General features: G+C 57.1%; 1 protein-coding gene across 1 annotated transcript in view; it reads left to right on the top strand.

The window, feature by feature from the left end:
* The window catches only part of MYT1 (myelin transcription factor 1), a 63,337-nt gene extending 46,341 nt beyond the window's left edge, over positions 1-16,996 (top strand). The window contains exons 14-23 of the mRNA XM_032878717.1: positions 1,201-1,355; positions 2,353-2,415; positions 2,526-2,594; positions 7,296-7,358; positions 7,719-7,802; positions 11,511-11,732; positions 12,796-12,887; positions 13,504-13,607; positions 16,214-16,357; positions 16,714-16,996. Of these exons, the coding sequence (XP_032734608.1) occupies positions 1,201-1,355; positions 2,353-2,415; positions 2,526-2,594; positions 7,296-7,358; positions 7,719-7,802; positions 11,511-11,732; positions 12,796-12,887; positions 13,504-13,607; positions 16,214-16,357; positions 16,714-16,854 (1,137 nt within the window). The 3' untranslated portion in view covers positions 16,855-16,996. The remainder of the gene's footprint in view (positions 1-1,200; positions 1,356-2,352; positions 2,416-2,525; positions 2,595-7,295; positions 7,359-7,718; positions 7,803-11,510; positions 11,733-12,795; positions 12,888-13,503; positions 13,608-16,213; positions 16,358-16,713) is intronic.
* The last annotated feature ends 2,680 nt before the right edge of the window (positions 16,997-19,676 follow it).

The raw sequence follows: 19,676 nt of genomic DNA, 5'->3' as shown, positions 1-19,676 counted from the left end.
TCCCAGTCCCTCCCTTTCCTCCAGCTCCCTTGTGGGCATGGGTGGGTCACCCCCAGAAATGCCTCCCTCATCCAGACCTTCCTGGCCCTTCTTCCACGGCCCAGGACCCCCAACTCAGACTCCCCAGCTCTGCGCGAGGCTCCTCGATTCATCCCACACCCCCACCCTTAGCTTCACCTCCCTCCCTGGCCTCTGGCAGCGGCCAGGACAGTGTCCGTGTGCCTCGGGGACACCTCCCTTGCTGTGGAATGGCCTCCTCCCTGGGCTTCTGGGAAGCTGCTGTTTATCCTGGAGACCTGGCTTAAGTCCAGCTTGCTCAGGGGAGGGAATACTGGCTCCGTGCCTTCTGCAGTCACAGTCTCTGCAGCAGGAATCACAAAACCCCCCGCCCCGCCCCTGGCATGGAGAAGCCTCACTGTCCGTCCCGGAGAGCCTCTGCTGCTCTGGGCTCTGAGCTCCGAGTCCCCAGAAATCCTGCAAGGGGCTGCTATTGTCTCGGGTTTGAGCGTGTATCACCTGGGCCCCGAGAGGGTGAGCCTTTGCCTGAGACGCACACGTGCCAGCCCCGGGACTTGGACCTCACTGACCCTGTAGGGTGTTGGCCTTCCCTACCTTCATCCTGCTCAGCCCTGTGTCCGTCGCGTCCTGCCCTCGGTTGGCTCCTAACCCCTCTAGACCTAGACCTTGGGCTCGGGAGGGGCCTGCTGTGGCCGGGGCCTGGTGCTGGCCGGGGGGCACAGGGGGTCTCAAGGCCACAGCCTGTAAGTTATTGCTCGCGCCGTGCTCTCACCGTCCTAGCATCTCAACAAGCATTGTTCGGTGGTAGTGTGCCTTGAGCCCTGAGAAGCTGTGCCATGTGTAGGTTCTTGTGTCTGGAAGGTGGCCCAGCAGCGGTCAGGTGGAGGGGACACACAGGCCTGAGGCCGTGGGAGGGCGGTGGGCTGGCCGCCTTGGGCGGTTCCCAGGCCTCGTTCCCGGGGTGGCCGGGCCCCTCTGGCCAAAGTGTGCAGCACTCTAGCCCCTCAGGGCTGCTGTCTTCTGTGTTTTCCGGGGAGGTATGTAGGTCTTCCTCCCTCATCCAGAAGGCAGGAGCCTCAGGGAACTGTCTCTGCTAGCCCTATTCTGAAGGGCCCCTCTCCCTCCGCCCCGGGTCGGCCCCCCGCCAGCCGGTTAAAACGTCTCCCTGCTGGTCTTTTGCAGTCAGAGCCAGCAGCCCATTCTTTTGCTTCTTCTGAAGCAGATGACCAGGAAGTGTCAGAAGAGAGTTTTGAGGAGCGGAAGTACCCCGGGGAAGTTACCCTGACCAACTTTAAGATGAAGTTTCTCTCCAAGGACATAAAGAAGGAGCTGCTCACGTAAGTCCCCACCTGGGCCAAGAGGCCTCCTTGAGAGTCTTCGTACTCTGGAAGAAAGCGTGCCCTGGTCTGAGTCCCTAAGACCAGATGTGCTCAGCCCCAGGCCTTGTCCCTGCCCCAGCTTAGCGCCGACCGTCCTGTTGGCCAGAGAGGTTGGGCGACCTGCGTGACGGCCCTCTTGAACCCGGCCGTGGGTGACAGGTTTCCCGTTATCTCTGCGCTGCACTGGGATCTTACACAACCTTCTAGTAAGAGCAAGGGAGAGCCCCTGTTTGGGCCCACAGAGCAGCGTGAGGGCTGAGGGAAGCAGACCCTCTCCCAAGCCACAGCCATTTGCCCTGGCTCACAGAGCCCACTGGTGTGCCCTGTGCTTCAGGACTCAGTGCCCTTGGCTCTGCCAGCCCAGCCAGCCCCTTGGAGCTGGTCCTCACAGGCTTCTAGCAGACGCTGCTGCAGACAGGGGAAGCTGCCGGTAGATAGGGAGTCTTCCCGCAGCTGGATGCCACCGCACAGCCTCTGGTCAACCCTCCTCGAGCCCCGCTTCTCTTGCAGGACTGTGGGAGGCTGTGGCTGGTGGCTGTGCCGCCGGGGACCCAGCCCTCCCCTGTGCTTGGTTTGTCCCTGGGTTTCCTCTTCTGCTGTCTATGAACCAGACCTGCAACTGCTCTGCCCGGGCTCTGGTCTGGGACCTTGTCCTCAGAGAGGGTCACGCCGCTGTAGGAAGGGACTGCCTGCCTGCACGTTCCCGGGTGCACCCGTGTGCGTACCGAGATGTCCCCGCTTCACACTGAGCTGGAATTGGGTTCCTTTTTCCTCCCTGAGTTTAGCTGTGTGGGACAAGCTTGCTGTCTGAGGCCGTGGGGGGAGGAGTCTCCCCTTGGCTCGTGGGTGAGTCGAGGACAAGTGTCAGCCCCTCTCCCCCAGTAGGCTCGCCCAGGGGGCAGGCCTGACAGGTGTGCCTTGCTCTCTGCTCTGACACTCTTTTTCCTTTGTTCAGCTGCCCCACCCCTGGCTGTGACGGCAGCGGCCACATCACCGGGAACTATGCCTCTCACCGCAGGTTCGTCCCTGCTCGGGTCCAGGCTGGCCTGGGTGCTGTGTGGTGGGTCTTCCCCTCTCCTCCTCTGCTCCCCTCTGGCTCACCCCAATATCCCATCTCTTCTCTTTCAGCCTCTCTGGTTGCCCTCTTGCTGACAAGAGCCTCAGAAACCTCATGGCTGCCCATTCTGCTGACCTCAAGTATGTCTGCCCTCCTGGCCTCCCATCTCTTGGGCGGCTCCCTTGCTCTGCTCTCTCCTTCCATGAGGCTCCAGCCAAAGTCGGCCTTCTCCAGGGCTCCAGCCCTAGGGAAGCCCCTCCCAGCAGCATGGGGCAGAGAGACAGGCCACGGAGGGGCCGACTTGCTTGCCTGGGGCTTCTGCTGCTGCCGCCTGTGTCTCTCTGAGTGCTGCTGTCTGCCTGTCCCTTGCTGTGGGCTCCTGTGCCGCCCTCAGCCCTGCCAGCTGCTGTGAGGAGGGAGGGCCGGAGGGCCTTGAGATGAGCAGGACCTGTCTCTGGCCCCTAGTGGCCCAGCCTGTCCTCCCTCTCCTGAGGACCCAGGATGGGGTTGTCCGGGCCTGCTTCTGTCACTGGCGTTGAGGTGTGGGAGAAGTCCAGAGCTGGCCTTGGCTCCTAGGTCTTGCTGTGGCTCCGCGGGCTTCAGGCTGTGCAGCTCTCATGAAGGGATCTGGGTGCTGATGATGATAGAGAAAACTCTTGGCCCTTCCCTGTTCCTATGACCACTGCAGCTGCTTCTGTCTTGGCACCTGGTGATCCTCCCAGAGATGCCTCTCCACGCTCATCCCTTCTCTTTGCCGAGCACCCCCGCTTTCTGCTTCTCCTCCCTGTCCCTAACACACAGGCCGGCCAGGCCCTGTGGGCACCCACTAGCCTGCTTGACCACCCTGCTCAAATGCAATGCAAGCACCCAGAGGTTTCCCAGGTTTTCAGCATCCTCTTGGGGCTGGATTTGGGGGCTGTTGTCATCTTAGGTTTTTGTGCATTCAGGTGAGCTGTGGCCTTGCCACCACTGTGGCCCTGAGCCAGGCAGTGCCAATCCCGGCTCCCAGGCTGAGCAGAGGCTCGGGAAGGAGGTCCTGCTCTTGTGCTTTCAGCTCACTCCCTCCCCAGGGGTGTTCGACCCTCCCTCAGGCCTCCATACTGAGTGTCCCTGAATCTGGGCTCATTCTGTCTGAGGCCAGATAGGAGCTGGGGTCCTGGGGCCTCTAAGATGAAGGGCCGTCGCTGCCAAAGTCTTCCGGGGGCCTGAGCTGATCTAGAAACAGGGCAGGAAGCTTTAGCTCTCTGCAATGTCCCCATTCTGCCAGCCTCCTCTTTGTCACTCTGGGGAGGCTGTTCTGGTCCCAGGAGCCAGAAGCGTGTCATTGGCTGTTGTTACCAATGGGGCCTTCTGTTCTAGGCAAGGTTCACCACCAGAATCGCCCTTTGAAGAGTTACCAGCTGTAACGTGAACCTTTTCCAAGGCTCAGCTCGTGGCACATTCACACTCATGCCCTTGCCATGTCCAGCCCCAGATGTCTAGTTGAAACCATCCGTCCTGTAGGCTCAGGACCCTCTTCCTGAACCTCCCCTCCCTTTCCTTCCTCTCTTCTCCTAACGTCCTTCCCACGCTCTTTTTTCCTGTTTCCTTTTCCAGTTGAACAGTAATTAGCTCTCATGGTTTTCCAGGTTGAGGGCCTCAATGATTTGAGAGCTCAAGGACTTTCTTCCTGCAGAACAGGTGCTCAGGGCCTGGTCTGGGTCTGGAAACATGGCCTTCCAGGAGGGTTAGTGCTCTTTTATGACTAACAGCCTGTGAGGAACCTTAACCCACACTTGCTTAGAAATAGCAGCAGGAGGTCTTCCTCGTGTGGAAACAAGTCACTCATCAGCTTCGGCAAGGTCTGGGAAGGTGTCCTGACTGGCCCCAAGCTCTTTTCTGGACCCAGAGGTCTTTCTGTGGGAGTCAGCGCTGTCCTCTCAGGACACAGCAAGGGCCTGGGGTGGATGTGGGCAGGCCTCCAACGTGGTCCTGGCGCGCTAGTGTTTCCCTCTCCCTCTTCCCATCGAGTGGGCATCTTGTAGAGGCTGTTCCTGACCAGTCTTGTGGCCATGATGGGGGAAGATGACCTGCCCCTGCCTTGCAAACGGCTCCCTGGGTGGCCTCCCTCTTGACAATGGGTGCAGAGACAGTCTCAGATCGTGTGTTTTCTGTGCTTTAATAGAATCCCAAGGGCATTTGCTCTTCCCTACCAAGTACCCAGTGTGGTCAGGGGCTGGGGACATTGCTGCCGTGGGCCGCTCAGCCCCGTCTATGTGTGGGGATGTAAGGTGCAGTGTGCGTCCCCCGCAAGGCTGTGATGGGGGCTCTGGCGGGTGTGGGTGGCCTCCCCACCACGGGAGAGGGTGGGGCTCCAAGGCGAGGCCTGCTGCACACCGCCAAGATGTAGAGTGTCCCTTAGACACCGGACCCATCCTCTTGCCCAGACAATGCACTCAGAAGCAGATGGCGGGAGGGTTCCTGCAACTTGGCCCGGTGGGCCCTCAGGGGCACAAGAGCGGCTGACGCAGCCAGCGCCCTCATTCCCCGCTTCTCCACCCACACCTCATCCTCTACTGGTCACGCCTTTTGGGAAGAGCCACTGAACCGGGCCTTGGCAAGGAGTGCTGGTGCCCCCTGCCTGGAGAAGGTGTGCCTCCGTGGGTGCCCTTGTGCTGGGACCTGGCAGGGACCCTCCCCATGTGCACGCTCTCCTCTGCCAGCCTTACTCACAGGGGCTGTGGGGGCTCCACCAGAGTCTGGACCCGCACACAGGGCATCAAGGCCTGGGGGTGCTGATGGCCTGCCCACCACCAGCAGCATGGATCTGAGTTCTGCCGTGTTTTCATGAAGCCGAAAAGGAATGGAGCCCCAGGCAGCCACCAGAGCCCCTGCGAGCCCAGGACGGAGAAGCCCGCTCCTCAGTCTTGGCGCTTAGCCCTCCGGAGAGCAGGGACAGGGCTCTTGCTAGCGTGGGCCATGAGGGTGGTCGGCAGGGCCTTCTGGGCTGAGGAGGGGCAGCAGGGCAGCGGCGGGGCCTTGGGCTCAGCGGAGAGTTGTGTGAGGTGTACCCTGATGTGTCTGAAGGACTCCGTCACTGCAGCAAGGAGCCAAGCCCAGTAGCTCGCTCCCTGGGACCTTGGAGGATGCAGAGACACAGAGTGTCCCAGCAGGACCCATGTACCGGTTGGGGGTTTGTGTGAAAGGGTGAGGCCCACCTGCACGGAGGTGCTGGGTGGTGTCTCCTATCATGCAAACATATTGATGTAATGTGGGAGGGTTGGGATGTGAGCACATCTGAGCAGACCAGGAGCCACCATAACCTCAGGGGGTTTGAGTCACCCCTGAATCCAACGGCAGGGCGATTGGACTGGCTGGCCTGCTGGCAGGCCGGGGGACCTCCCACGTGTGGCCCACAGGACAGGGAGGAAGCGGAGGGCTCGAGACAGTCAGTGGGATTGGAGAAGGAGCTGGTGGGATGGGCATGGCCCCCCTCCGTGTTGCTACACCAGCTTTGTGCGTCCTTGGATGGGAACGGGCAGTGTGGTCCTGCTGGGTTCTAGGAGGCAGCTGGAGAGCCGTGGGGGGTGGCCTTTGACTGTGCCGGGAAGATCCTGAGGAAGGGAAGGGTGTGGGCATAGCACAGGGGCCTGAGGCCCAGAGAGCTCTGCTGACTGAGAGGCAGACACCTGTGCACTGTTTCAGTGGACGCAAGTCCCCATAGCCCTCTCGGGGCCACTTTCATATTGGGAAACGGCCTCAGTTCCCACGGTTTCTTCTCTGTGTGAGGATGAGGACTGATCAATGAGACTCCGGTTGTGAGCCCCAGGGTCTTGCCCGGTCCCACAGGGCTGGAGCCGCATCCTTCCACCGAACAAGGTACGGAGTGGCAGACCTGATCCAGAGGTTTCTGGTGGACCCACTCGCAGAACCGGGCAGCCCTCCCCATTCTGGCACCAGCGGAAACTCACTCATTCTTACACCGTGGACTTTCAGGGAAAAGCAATTTTTTTTAAAAGATTTTATTTATTTGACAGAAAGAGATCACAAGTAGGCAGAGAGGCAGGCAGAGAAAGAAAGTGGAGGAAGCAGGCTCCCCACTGAGCAGAGAGCCTGATGCGGGGCTCGATCCCAGGACCCTGAGACCATGACCTGAGCTGAAGGCAGAGGCTTTAACCCACTGAGCCACAGAGGCACCCCAGGGAAAAGCAATTTAAGAAAACTCATACTTGTGTATTCAAGTGTAATTTTCACTTTCCACGAGATACGTTTGTCAAACACTCTGGATGCATCAGGCTGGGCTTCTGTGTTGGGTGTCCCCTTCCTCACCCCGGGCCAGTGAGGATCAGCCTCTGGCCCTGTGGATCTGGACTCACGGAGATGCGCGACTCTAGGTGATGGCGCCGTGGGTGGTGTGTCCTGGCTGCCCAGCAGACAGCAGTTCATTGGCTCAGGCAGCGGCCGTCCTCCATGAAAACAACTCCTCCTCCTCCTGGTCACATCAAGGAAGGGGAGCCCATCTTAGCTGTTAGGTTTGCCATTCTAAATGCTATCTAAAGGCCCATATGTGTTCTGGAACCTTCTAGTCCAGCCTAGAACCCTGTAGAAGGCCAAAGTGGGAGCCCATCTTTCCTGCAGTGGAGATGAGCTCCTGTCTTGGCCTCCTTGGACCCCTTGGGGAGACTGGGTGGCACCGTTCTGAAGGCTGGGCGTCATGGCAGCAGACCGGCCGGACACGCACGCCATTTCTGAGACCAGTGCTGAGGAGGTGGTGGGCCCGCTCAGGGGCTGGGGACAGAGGGGGCCCTTTTCTGGTCAGGCATCCTCCCTGGCTCTGGTTCCAGCTCCTCTGTCCTCCGCAGGTGCCCCACGCCCGGCTGTGACGGCTCCGGCCACATAACAGGGAACTACGCCTCACACCGAAGGTGAGCCGTGCCCCGGGGCGCCAGGACCGATGGAGTCGCGGGGGGGGGGGGGGGTCTCTTCTGCAGACAAAGCTGCCGTGCTCCCAATGGGACAGTGCCATTGCTGGCAGCTGGAGCCTGGTTCCTCTCTGTCATCAGAACTGATCTCCTGAAGCCTGCTCAGGCCTCCCTGTGCTGCCAGACCTAGAGGGCTCCTGGTGGCACCGCCTGCCTTGGCCCCTGCCCTGGAGAGCGCTCCAGGACAGAAGCTCCCTGGGGACCCACGGGGCTGCCAGTCCCAGAGCGAGAGGGGCGGGGCAGACGGGCTGAGAGGTTGCTGTTCTGGGACCACCGTGGCTTTCCTTCCTTTTTCAAAACCAGCTTGTCAGGCTGCCCTCGGGCCAAGAAAAGTGGAGCCAGGGTGACGCCCACGAAGGACGACAAGGAAGACCCCGAGCTGATGAAGTAAGTTGGCGTCTTACTGACTCCCGTGGGGGGGTGCAGAATTGGGAGGTTCCTGTCTGTTTTAATTGTGAAAAGCTCCTTCTAGGCTCCTGTTGCATGACCACGGCTGGCCAAGGACATGCCCGTTCTTACAGAAGCTCTCCTACGGTGTGTGTGGGCACCTGGGAAGCTGGAGCCATGCGTGTTGTATCGAGGACACGCACAGGCACTGCTCCTGCCTGTGCGCCTCACATCTGGGGTGGTCTGGTGGGGCCAGGAGAGGCAAAGGGCCCTGCTGCCCGTGGACCTGGAGGGCCACCTGGACGCCCCAGGTGCCCCAGGGTATGGGGCAGCCCCACAGGGTGCTCATGGGTACTGAAACCTGCCCCGCTGTGGTCTTCTGTGCAGGGAAGCGACAGGTGCAGGAATCGGGGAGGAGAGGGTGGTTAGAAAGATGATCAGTCTTCAGACCAGATGTGTTTGCACACTCACACACCAACGCAGGGAGCTGGTATGGTAAGAGGGATCCGAGGAGGGTCACCCTGAGCTGGGACCTCAACACTCCTGAGAGGAGGACCAAGGACATCCTGGGCCTTACATGCTCAAAGTCCTTGATACCCTCTCCTGGCCACTCCCTGGGGGCGCCTACCTTGTCATCAGGGGCTGGTGTGTAGACCCTGACTCCGTGAGAGCCCCACTTGGCAGGGCTTGTGTTGCTGCAAGTTTATGCTTGCAGAAGGGAACTAGCCCCCGAGCCTCCCACTTTCCGGTAGGGGCAAGGCTGGGCCACAGGGGCACACAGAGTGACCCATCATTCACATTTCCCAGGACTTTCAGAGCTGACAGTGGACAGAGCATTCGGTCCCCTTGCCAGCTGAGGAGTGGAAAGGAGGGGTTCTGGCTGGTGCAGACCTTGGGGCTGGCTTGGTCAGGACATAGCCAGGCAGGTGCACAGAAAGCCCGGCTGCCCGGTTGTGTTGACTTTGGGCCAAGAGTAGCTGGATGCTCTTGGAGGGGAGCATGTGGAGGGGAGCAACCGGGACCAAGTCAGTGGCTCCTCCTTGGAGCTCAGCCCAGCTGCACCCAAACATCTGCTTGGCCACAGAGGATAGACCCGAGTGACCACCAGCACACCCTTCCAGGGGCTGGCCCCACCAGCTGTTAGGTGTGAAAAGCTGTGGCTTGTTTCTTTAACTAAGTGTTTATAATAAAACTACAATGGATGCTAACTCAAAAATGCAAAGTATGTGGACATTGGTGTCATGAATGCAGCCACTAAAATGCTAGCACGAAGGAAGAGCATCTGTCTTTCTGGGAAGCCATGTAAATGCAAGCCGCTCTGGAGGTAGACAGGGTCTGCTGGCGGGTCGCGATAAGTGAATTGTGCTGCATTTGCAAATGATGAAAATCACAATCAGCATTTTTCAAGTTAACGGGAAAAAATGGTTTTCCTCCTGCTAATGTGCTGTCAACTTTGCTTTTTAAATAACAAGATTTTTGCAGCCAAGTGGAGAATATGACTTAGAAGCAGGTCAGCATTTACAGGACGGCTGGACGTTGAGAATGGCTCCATGGCAAGGCTGGGGAGGGCCCCCTCCCCAGCCACAAACCCTCACCGTACTTACAACTGAATGCCATCTTCAATCAGGTCCTGCAGCCTGACGGCTTTCCTGGGCATGGGCTTGCTTGTGTCGCTGTGGAGGGCTGGTGGGGAAGAGTCCCCTTTTAGGACACCTGTGTCTGCATCCTTTGAGAATACGTCCTGTCAGCACACGGAGGTAAATCCCTTTGGCCAAAACAAAATCAGTGGCCGTACAAGTCTGTGGGTGTACCAGAGTGCGGTTGTCATCGGGGGCTGGTAGAGAGCCCCCGCCCCCGCCACCGTCCCCAGCCACATCTGCAGCTAACAAAGAGGGGTCCTGGTGGTCCCACTGCCAGCTCACCTGGGAGGCACAGAAGCTACCTGACCTGGTGCCCCACACGCATCTTGACGTGAGCTCACCTGGCAGCTCGGAAGGTCTGGATACTGGATGTGGAGGGAAAGCAAAGCAGTGTTACTGTCCACATGTCTGAAGCACTCACTGTGAAGGCGTTCCCGGACTCTCTCCTGATGAGGAGGGTTAGGGTTTTGCAAAGAATATGAGTAAACAGAATTCAGACTCAACCGTGTGTTGTAACCTCGAAAAGCGGCCTCTCATCTGGTCTCTTGATGCTGTGCTCTGGGGGGCTCAGAGCTGCGTCAGGGTCCTCTGGGCCCCCACAGCTGGGCGGTGTCCAGGTGTGAGGGGCACACACGGAGCGCAGCCTCCCTAAGCACCTTACTGGGCCCGTGGCAGTGTCTCTACTCTGGACTGATTGCTGAGGCTCTGTGGCCATCCCGCCTGTCTGAGGCCCACGTGGCTGGGAGGAAGAAGAGAGAGGGATGGGCACCAAGAGAGGGGACAAGTAAGGACAGATCCAGGCCAAGGAGGCTGGGAAAATGTCTACAGTGGCCACCTTGGGAGCAAGGCCACAGTGCAGGGGCCACTTTTGGGCAGCAAGGCCCTGTCCCCTCACCTGCAGTGTCGGGAGCTCTGGGATGGCCCACACCCAGCAGAAGACTTCCTGCCTTTGACTTTCCCACCCCAGGGACCACCATCTAAACTGGGGGAACATGTCTATTTTCAGGGTCCTGTGTGTTTGACAGGCTTGCAGCCCCTAAGAAGTGGGTAAAACCAAATGGCCAATTACACGGGCCTTGTTTGCTGGAGGGAGAAAACCGAGAACTTGCAGAGGCAAGATCTCGTCTTCAGCCAGTTGTGGGTTCCTGGGGGTCCCAAGCTCAGAGCCCGGGATCCCGAAATGCTGGTGCTCGGAAGGTACGGCGGGGACTTCCTGGTCCAGGTCCCTCCCGAAGGCCATGAGGTCGGATGCCCGGAGCCCCCCACATTAGCCCGTTTTCTGTGGTGCACGGATCCCGACGGCAGCATGGCAGGGTGCGGGGGTGGTGGTGTTCACTCTGAACCTTCTCCAGTTACCTCACCGGTTCCTGGGGCCTGTGTTACTTCCTCAAGGGCTTCTCTCCTTGTCCCAGGACAGCCTGAACAACAGAAAAGGCCATTCCAAGCCGGCCTCGGGCAGGAGTCACGACGGAACGTCTGAACTGAGTCTTTCTTGCATGAGCCCAGTGGCCTGGCTTCTTCCTTCCAGAACACGCATTTCAGATGGGGCAAAGCAAAGCTGGGACATCTGTGGACATCATGCCACAACAGTCTCATTCTGGGGTGCTGTGGGGTGAGGGGCCCCAGCTGTCCCCACACTGCGTGGCTGCAGGTGCACTTGTGACCTTCTGGGACCCCCAGGATCCCCTGGTGCTGTGCCTGGTGCAACCCCCAGGAGTGGCCTCCACGTTGCTGGGGTGATGTAGACTTGATGTGGCAGCAAGGTCTAGGTGTAGACCCAAAGGCTCCAGAGAGCTAGCCTAGGGCCCAGGGGCATCACGGCTCCTGGGGGCTGGGGAGAGAGGGTCGCTTGTCACCTTCCGGGGGTGCAGGGGTGTGAGGTTGCAGCTGGAGAGGGAACATGGTCCCTGCTGCTTTCCTGTCTGGTTGGAACGGCTTCAGGAATCGCTCGGACAGTGGGAGTTTATTCAGGAGCCCCCAGCAGTCTCAGCGTCCAGCTTGGGAGAGTCTCTGGGCTTTTCCCCCCTTTTCCAGTGCCCTGTGCTCACCTCTGACCCTTTCGTGCCAGGTGCCCTGTTCCCGGCTGTGTGGGGCTCGGTCACATCAGTGGCAAATACGCATCCCACAGAAGTGCGTCAGGCTGCCCATTGGCTGCTCGGAGGCAGAAAGAGGGTTCCCTTAATGGCTCCCCCTTTTCCTGGAAATCACTGAAGAACGAGGGGCCTACCTGCCCCACTCCGGGCTGTGACGGCTCTGGCCACGCCAACGGTAGCTTCCTCACCCACAGGAGGTAATGGCCCCACACATCCTGGGTCTCGTCAGGCAGGCTCCTTGGGATGGGCCAGACTAGGGCTCAGTTGTGGCCTACAGTTTCTCCAGGGAAAAGCAAGGCCCAGCCTGGTAGCCGACTGGGGAAAGCCATGGGCGATGTGTTGGGACCAGAACATGGTGTTTGTGACACGTGTCACCCCATGAGGCTGCTGTCAGGAGTCCCCCCAGCCTCATCCCAGTAGCGTCCCTTCAGCAAGAGCAAGCAGGGCCCTGAGTCTGGTGTGCGCGTTCTGGAAACAGGCCCCTGGCTTTTCATGAGCGGCTCTGTCACACCTCATGACCCTCCTGCTGGGGCCTCTTCTTGAAACTTTGGGTTGAGGCCTCTGCCTGCTATGGAAGGGACATGGTGACAAGAGATCTCCCTGCCTGGGCTCTCGCTTGTCCCCCAATACCTGCTCCAGGGCTGGGGGGCCTCAGAGCTCCCATTCTCTTCCTCTGGGTGCCAGGCAGCTGAGGTGTTGACCAAGGCGCAAGGGGTTCCCAGACAGTCCTTCTTCGTCTTTCTTTTGTTCTGCCCTTGTCTCTCCACCTAGAAGATTAATTAGCTCATTCATTCCTCAAGCCTTCACTGGGGGTCCATACCAGGGCCAGGCCCTTAGACAGAGCTGGGAACAAGGGTGGATTTGGGCCAGGCGGGTGGGGCAACGATTCTAAGCGAACGATTGAGTGAGGTACTGAGGACGGCGGAAGGGGGAGGTGCTGTGGGGAGGATAGTGACTGGGAAGACTGAGGAAGGCCTCTCTGAGAAGGGGATAAGGAGCTGGCCCCACAGCATCTGGGGACGAGCCTGTAGGGCTATGGCCAGAGCTGGGAAAGGCATGGATGCTGAATAAGGAGCGTATAGCTTGGGGGCTGGAGCCCGGGAGCAGAGAAACAAAAGAAGTAACTGAGAAAGTTCCAAGCCAGAATCCTACCAGGCTGCCAGCCAGCAAGGACTTGGCTTTTTTTATGATGTGTCATCTTGGACTGGACCTTGGTGTGTGACTTTGCACTGGTTTTTGGTGTGTGACCTTTGCTTCCAGCTTGTCTGGCTGTCCCAGAGCGACCTTTGCTGGAAAGAAGGGAAAGGTCTCAGGGGATGAGGGTCTCAGCACCAAGTTCAAGACGAGTGACGGTAAGTCCCTGCGGCTCCTCCGAGGGACCTCCGTGGCCTGGGCAAGGAGCAGTGCTGGTGGGAGGGCTAGGGAGGCGGAGTCCCTCCTGGAACGAGTGGAGACAGACCCCTGACCTGAGCGACAGGTCTCCCAGCCTCAGCTCTGAACCCCTGGCTGCTTGGAGTCTGGGCTCCTGACCATTAAGTGGCATGCTTGCTCTCACCTGAGTATTGGTAAGTGTTGGCATCAGAGAACCCTGATGGCAGCAGCAGAAGCCACGTTCTTGGGGTTTGTGGAGTTGTGAACTCAGTTTCAAGGAAGAAGGAAGCTGAGAAAATTCAGCACCACCTGGAAGACTTCCATCTTCCTCCTAGTGATTAATACCTGACAGAGAGATTTGTACTCTCCTACCCATCACCTAGGGTTGGGGGCAAATGTAGACACATGGCCACTAGTCTCCAAGACCAACTTTTCCAGGATAACATGTGGGATATGAGCTGCCCAGCATGCTAGGCTGGTCGCCTCTGCTTGGAGAGCGTCCTCAGTCCCACCTAGAAAACAGGCCTCCACTGCACCCCCACATGCTGGCCTGGGTGTAAAGCCAAGAGCCACAACCAAGGTTTCTCTCTGGAGCAGTACTGGAGAATGATGAGGAGATCAAGCAGCTGAATCAGGAGATTCGTGATCTGAACGAGTCCAACTCTGAGATGGAGGCCGCCATGGTGCAGCTGCAGTCCCAGGTGCGTGGCATAGCTGCAGGCCCAGGTGCAGTCCCAGGTGGGTGACACACCTGCAATCCCAGGTGCCATCCCAGGTGCAGTCCCAGGTGGGTGGCGTAGCAGCAGCCCCAGGCACAGTCCTAGGTGCAATCTCAGGTGGGTGGTGTTGCCACCTGCCACCCCCTCAACCCAAGGGGTCCTTGTACTCTCAGCCTCCTCTTCCATGAGAGAGCTGAGCTCCTCATCAAGGTCACTGTTAGGCTCAGGGACACTCAGAACAAGCCACACCTGCCAGCTTCGATAGCTCTTCCAGCAGTAGGGGTCCTGAGGTGCCCACGCTGGGGGTCCCGTCAGGGTTAGTGGTCCCATCAGGGTTCGCTGCTGGCCCTGTCAGAAGGAATGGTATCACGGGGTGGGTTCTGAGGGCTGGGCTGGAGCCTGATTCTACCCCAAGACTGCCATATAGCAGCCTAGTGACCTGGCAAACCTGTTATCAGTCTGTACCTTGATGTCCTTACTGGTAGAATGGAGGTGATAATAGAAATCAACTCTGTGAGGTTGTTGGAAGAGAAACGTGTTTCTATGGGAATGTGTCTGTCCCCGAAAGAGTCACTATTGCTGTGTGATAAGGTTACAAATTACTTCAAGTATGTGCAGCATATCTCTGTGATTTCCCCAGAATGAACACTGGCCATCAGGGAAAAAAAAAAAAAAAAAGCAATGAGGTTCTTATTTTGGAAAGAAGCCCCATCCTTAGCTGTTGAATGGGGGCCAGAGCAGAGCTGGGGGCACAGAAGGAGGGGCCCCACATAGCTCTGTCCCCTATGGCAGTGACAGAGGGACAAGGAGGTGACCGGACCCTGCAGGATCTGAGGGCAGAAAGGACAGATGGGAAGGTGGGGAGGCCCCTTCCCAGAGGCTGCAGTGGGATATACTGGAGGCCCACGTGTCTTGTTATGCTGTTCCTTCTACTGGCCAAGGGGCTTTTATGCTGGACTCGGAAGCCTAGATAAAAATAGCATCAGCCCACAGAGATCAGGAAGGATTTTCATTCTGCCATGCATCATTTTCCCTCAGGCTCATGGGCAGTAGAAGGAGAGGAGTTACTGGGGCGTCTCTGGGTGCTGAGACATATCACTGTGGAACTGTCACCCTCTGTCTCTCACTGCTCTCTATCTTCCCCAAACCTTGGGGGCAGCTCCTCTGATTTTTCTTTTCTTTTCTTTTCTTTTCTTTTCTTTTCTTTTCTTTTCTTTTCTTTTCTTTTCTTTCCTTTCCTTTTCTTTTTTCTTTCTTTTCTTTTCATCTTCCTTTCCTTTCCTTTCCTTTCCTTTCCTTTCCTTTCCTTTTCTCTTCTTTTCTTTTTTCTTTTTCCTTCCCTTCCCTTCTTCCCTCCCTCCCTCCTTCCTTCCTTTTCTTTTTTTTTGTCTTTCGCTGATTTCCACCTTTTTATTCCCTAGCATTTTTTTTGACTGACTCAGAGCCCTCTTTCCTCTGGAGGGAGTTTTCATTCCTATCCTCTGCAGAAAGGCTCGGGCAGGGGCGCCTGGATGGCTCAGTGGGTTAAGGCCTCTGCCTTCGGCTCAGGTGATGGTCCCGGTGTCCTGGGATTGAGCCCCGCATCGGGCTCTCTGCTCGGCAGGGAACCTGCCTCCTCCTCTCTCTCTCTGCCTGCCTGTCTGCCTACTTGTGATCTCTATCTGTCAGGTGAATAAATAAAATCTTTAAAAAAAAAAAAAAGAAAGGCTCGGGCAAAGAGAAGGCAGAATCCTAACTCCTACTCAAACTGTTTTAAGCCAAGGACTTGTTACCAGGCGATGAAGCATAATGTTTCCCAGCCGTGTGGTTGGAAGAAAGCACCCCACTCCATGCATTGTCCCCTAAAAGTCAGCTCACCTTCCTGCACCTAGGGCATGGTGCAGTGAGTCACACTCAGCCACTGCCTGAGCTCCCTTGGGATGCAGTCAGGTTGGGAGCTGCCCTCCCAAGCATGTCTTCTCCAGACCGGGCCCCAGGCAGGCTTCCCACCTTCCCCATACCAACTGTGAACCTCTGCCTAGGGTTGCGCTGACCCTGAGATGCCCCAGGGCAGGCAGGACTGGCCGTGACCGTCAGCCCTGTTGTCGCCGTCCCTTCGAGGGTGTGCTGGAGGGGTCATTGAGGGGCTCTGCTCAGCTAGGACTAGCAGAAAGAGAAGCTTGCCTTCCACAGCTTTGTGAAGGCATTTTGTTGGTCTTTCTGGTGGGAGGAAGACCCAAAGGTGGCCAGACCCCCACAAAGTGGATGCAGTATTCCCATTACAGACAAGGAGGAAGAAACATGGTGAACTTCAATAGCACAGCGGGCGGTGGGCTGGGACGTGAGCCCAGGGTGCTTCGGAGTCTGTGTTCCTCCCTGACCCTGCAGGGCAGAGGTGACTCAGAAGGCTGTGGCTCCACACGGTCCCTGGCTCCGTCACCGCATCCCTTCCTGCATCCAGGGACCAGGGTCCCGGCCTCTTTGCCCGCTCCCAGAGAGGCATGAAGTGTGACACAGATGGCATGCTGGTTGTGTCCGGGGAGCACGAGAGGGACGTGGTCCACGGGACTCCCACAGCAGGAGGCATTTCCCATCTTGCTCTGGTGCAGATCTCCTCCATGGAGAAGAGCCTCAAGAACATTGAGGAGGAGAACAAGCTCATCGAGGAGCAGAATGAAGCGCTGTTTCTGGAGCTGTCGGGCCTGAGCCAGGCCCTTATCCAAAGTCTTGCCGACATCCGCCTTCCACACATGGTGAGCAGGACGTGGCCCTGCGGGCACACTGCCGAGCTGGTGGCTGAGCCCCAGGACTCTGGGGGAGGTGAGGAGGGCAGGGCACCCCTCTGCATCTGGGGTCCTGCCTGAAGGGCCCCAGTCCAGGCGCTCGGCCCCCCAGGCTGCTGGCTGTGGAGGCTCTCCATCTCCTGAGGGCTGTGGGATCTGCAGCCGGACACTCATGTTTGTTTCAGCCCCAGGGTGCTGGTGGTACCCCTGGAAGGCCTGGTCTTGTCTCAGGGGGCATGCTGTGTTCACCCATAGATTGCTGTGGCTTCTGAAAATCACGGACCCATTGTACAGATGGGGCTTTCTGACCCACTTCTGTTCTCCAGGAGCCAATATGTGAGCAGAATTTCGATGCCTACGTGAGCACCCTCACTGACATGTACTCCAACCAGGAGTGCTACCAGAACCCCGAGAACAAAGACCTCCTGGAGAGCATCAAACGGGCTGTGAGGGGCATCCAGGTCTAGAGCTCATAATCCAGAAGCCACCCCACCGATCAGGACACCTGGGGCACCCCGACTTGGCTCCATCGATTACCTCCCTTGCCCTGCCCCCGCGGTGGAGACGCCCAACTTGCAGAGACCAGTTGGCAGCCCAGGGCGGGCGCATCCAAAGGGTGCCTGGAAATCCGTGTCTTTCGCACTGTGCTTGCCAGGCTGGAGGCCTCGACCTCCCCACACGAGTGCAGGGCAAGGCACGGCGTATTACAAAGTGATTTATTTTTGTTTTTGGAAAGAGATCTGAAGGGCAGCTCCAAGTCTCCAGTGGAAGCTCATGGACAAGGTTCTCAGGGAAGTTTCAGACTTGCAACCACAGTGTTCCTTTGTCGAGGCTGGGAGGGTAGCCGTGGGCACGGGGCGGGTGGTGTGGGTGACACGTCAACCTGGAGCACGCGGCCAAGGGTGCGCGTCTGCTCGATGAGGTCCATGTGGCAAGTGTGTTTTCTGTTTTCATTTAATTTAGTTTTGTCTTAAGGACGGAACAAAGCACCGTTCCAGTGGGTTAGAAATAGACCGGCAGCCCGTGGTCAACGCGAGGGCTCTAACCTGGGATGCGTCTGGATGTTCCACAGGAGAGCACCTCACACATCTGGGGGGGTGGCACCTGCACAGACACGTACAGCTCGGGGTCACGCTCCCTCTCGGGGCTGCAGCCTTCGGATCCAGAGCTAGGTCAGGGCCAGGGTCTCCGGCTCTCTGTGTGTCCACCGTGCCTGTGACCTGTCACTGCCGCATTACCCGGGTCACGGCTGAGCTCGAATGAGGTGGGGACGGCGTCAGCAGGGTCAGGGATAGATTCCTAATTTAGAGACCACCAAGATTCATTTCTTTTAAGATCCATTCATTCAAGATGAGAAAAAAATTGTACTAGAAAGTGTTAAACGCAATGTCCCTAACATGTAAATAGAGTCCAGATCGGTTGTGACTACAATTCAAGTTAGTATTTAAACGTAGAGAATTGCACTTCCTGGAAGAAATAAAAAAGTAGTTAGTTTAATTATTCTGTAAATTATTTAATTTTGTCAAGATGTAAGTATTTATATTCACAACCTCTTATGTTAACATTTGCTATTTATTTAACCTTTTTATTTATTAATTTTGTACTATTACAACTAGACCCCACGCCAGGACACCACGAGAGGGAAATCAATGAAATCAAGGCAAAATCCATGATTGGACTATAAGAAAGGTCACCAAAAAAGTGTTGCTCTAACTTCTATATATAGAAGTCTTCTTATAATTTTGATGCAACCAACTTATTTTTTATATATTTTGTTATTTATTCTTTTAATAATGGAATTTTTAAAAAAGTATTTTGTAACTGAGGAATTTTGATAATTTGGGGATATTTTTCCCTGGGTCCAGTGGAAAGAAAGACTTTCTGGTTTTCTTTGTCCCTTTGGTTCCTTTTGTTTCAGGCACGGCAGCAGCCCGTGGCGCGCCGCACTGTTCATGTACTTCAGCATAGCGCAGGTGTGTGTGCTCCGGCGTGCTCCTCGTGTGGCGTCTGTGCTGGTTCTCCATGGCTGAGTCGTGCTGCCGTGAAGGAGTGCTGGCCGCACGTGGCACCGAGCAGCTCCCACTCACGGGCCCCCTGTCCCTCTGGCAGCTCCGATACTGTGATCCCCTTCCTCAGGAAATGCGTGGAACCCACAGCACAGCACTTCTCGGCGTGTTTGCAGGGTGATTTCCTAATAAAAGTCCACTCTGACTGTACACAGGAGCGGTGTGTGCTATGACGCCGGCCTCTGTCTCTTTCTTCCATCTGGTTCTCTTTTTGCTACCACATGTGGCACCAACATCTTTCCCCTGAGGTGTGATTCTGAGAGGTCTAAGTCACAGTGCCCCGCCCCTTCCCACGTGACTGAACTCATGCAGTGCCACTTTCTCTTGCGCTCAGAGCGAATTCTCCCCATTGAGGTTGTCAGACTGGGTTGGGGGGTTGGGGTGGAATGGGGGTTGCCACAGGCCATCTCTTCTGGCCACAAAGAGGAAGCCATCTGCAGTAGGAGAGAGTCTGGACATTCTGGAGGGAAGCAGAGCTGAGAAATGGAGAGATTCCTGTGGAGGTGGAAGGAGGATGAGAGAACACTTATCCTTTCACAGTTCCTGGATCCAGCCATAACTGAAGGTTGCCCACCCTTGCACTTTGCAGTTATGTGGAGCAATGAACTTCCCCTTCCCCTCCTCCCCTCCTCCTCTTTTTCCTCCCCTCCCCCCTTCTTCTTTCCCTTGTTGCTTAAACTCTTGTGTTTGGCTTTTTGGCCTTGCGTGGCAGCTCACTGTTTTCACAATTTAGTGTTGGGTGGGGCTCTGGCTCTCACAGGGCGAGCCTCAGGTTTGGAGCTTCTAACCTGACTTAGGTTTGGATATGCAACCTGATCTGTCAACCCCTTTGACCTCCCTGGGAATCTGGCCCTGAAGGCCCACCTGGAGCTCCCATCTGACCTGACAAAGGACAATTCTTAGACATTCTGAGCCTGATTTCCAAACCCTTTCTGAGTCAGACAGGGGTCCAGGATACCTGGGGACATCTGGTGTGTTTGGAGGGCAGCTAATCCTTAGGAGAGATGCCGTGGGCCTTCCCTGCTCCCCAGACCCACCTCTCCACCCCTACTCCTTACTGTCTTTGCCTCTCTCTCTTGCCTCTTGGGTCTACAGGCAGGCCTCTGAAGCCTGGTCTCTTCTGGAAACTTCTATGGCTCCATCCTCCCTTCCTCCACGGGGCCGCCTTCTCATCTGCCTGTGGCCCCTTCCTGGTTTCTGCCCCAGCCTGCACCTGCTCCTGT

The sequence above is a fragment of the Lontra canadensis genome, unplaced genomic scaffold, assembly GCF_010015895.1.
Source record: "Lontra canadensis isolate GAN:19392208 unplaced genomic scaffold, GSC_riverotter_1.0 scaffold65, whole genome shotgun sequence".
Classification (NCBI taxonomy): Eukaryota; Metazoa; Chordata; class Mammalia; order Carnivora; family Mustelidae; genus Lontra; species Lontra canadensis.
The sequence above is the reverse complement of the archived record's forward strand: the minus strand, read 5'-3'. Positions and strand labels throughout refer to the sequence as shown.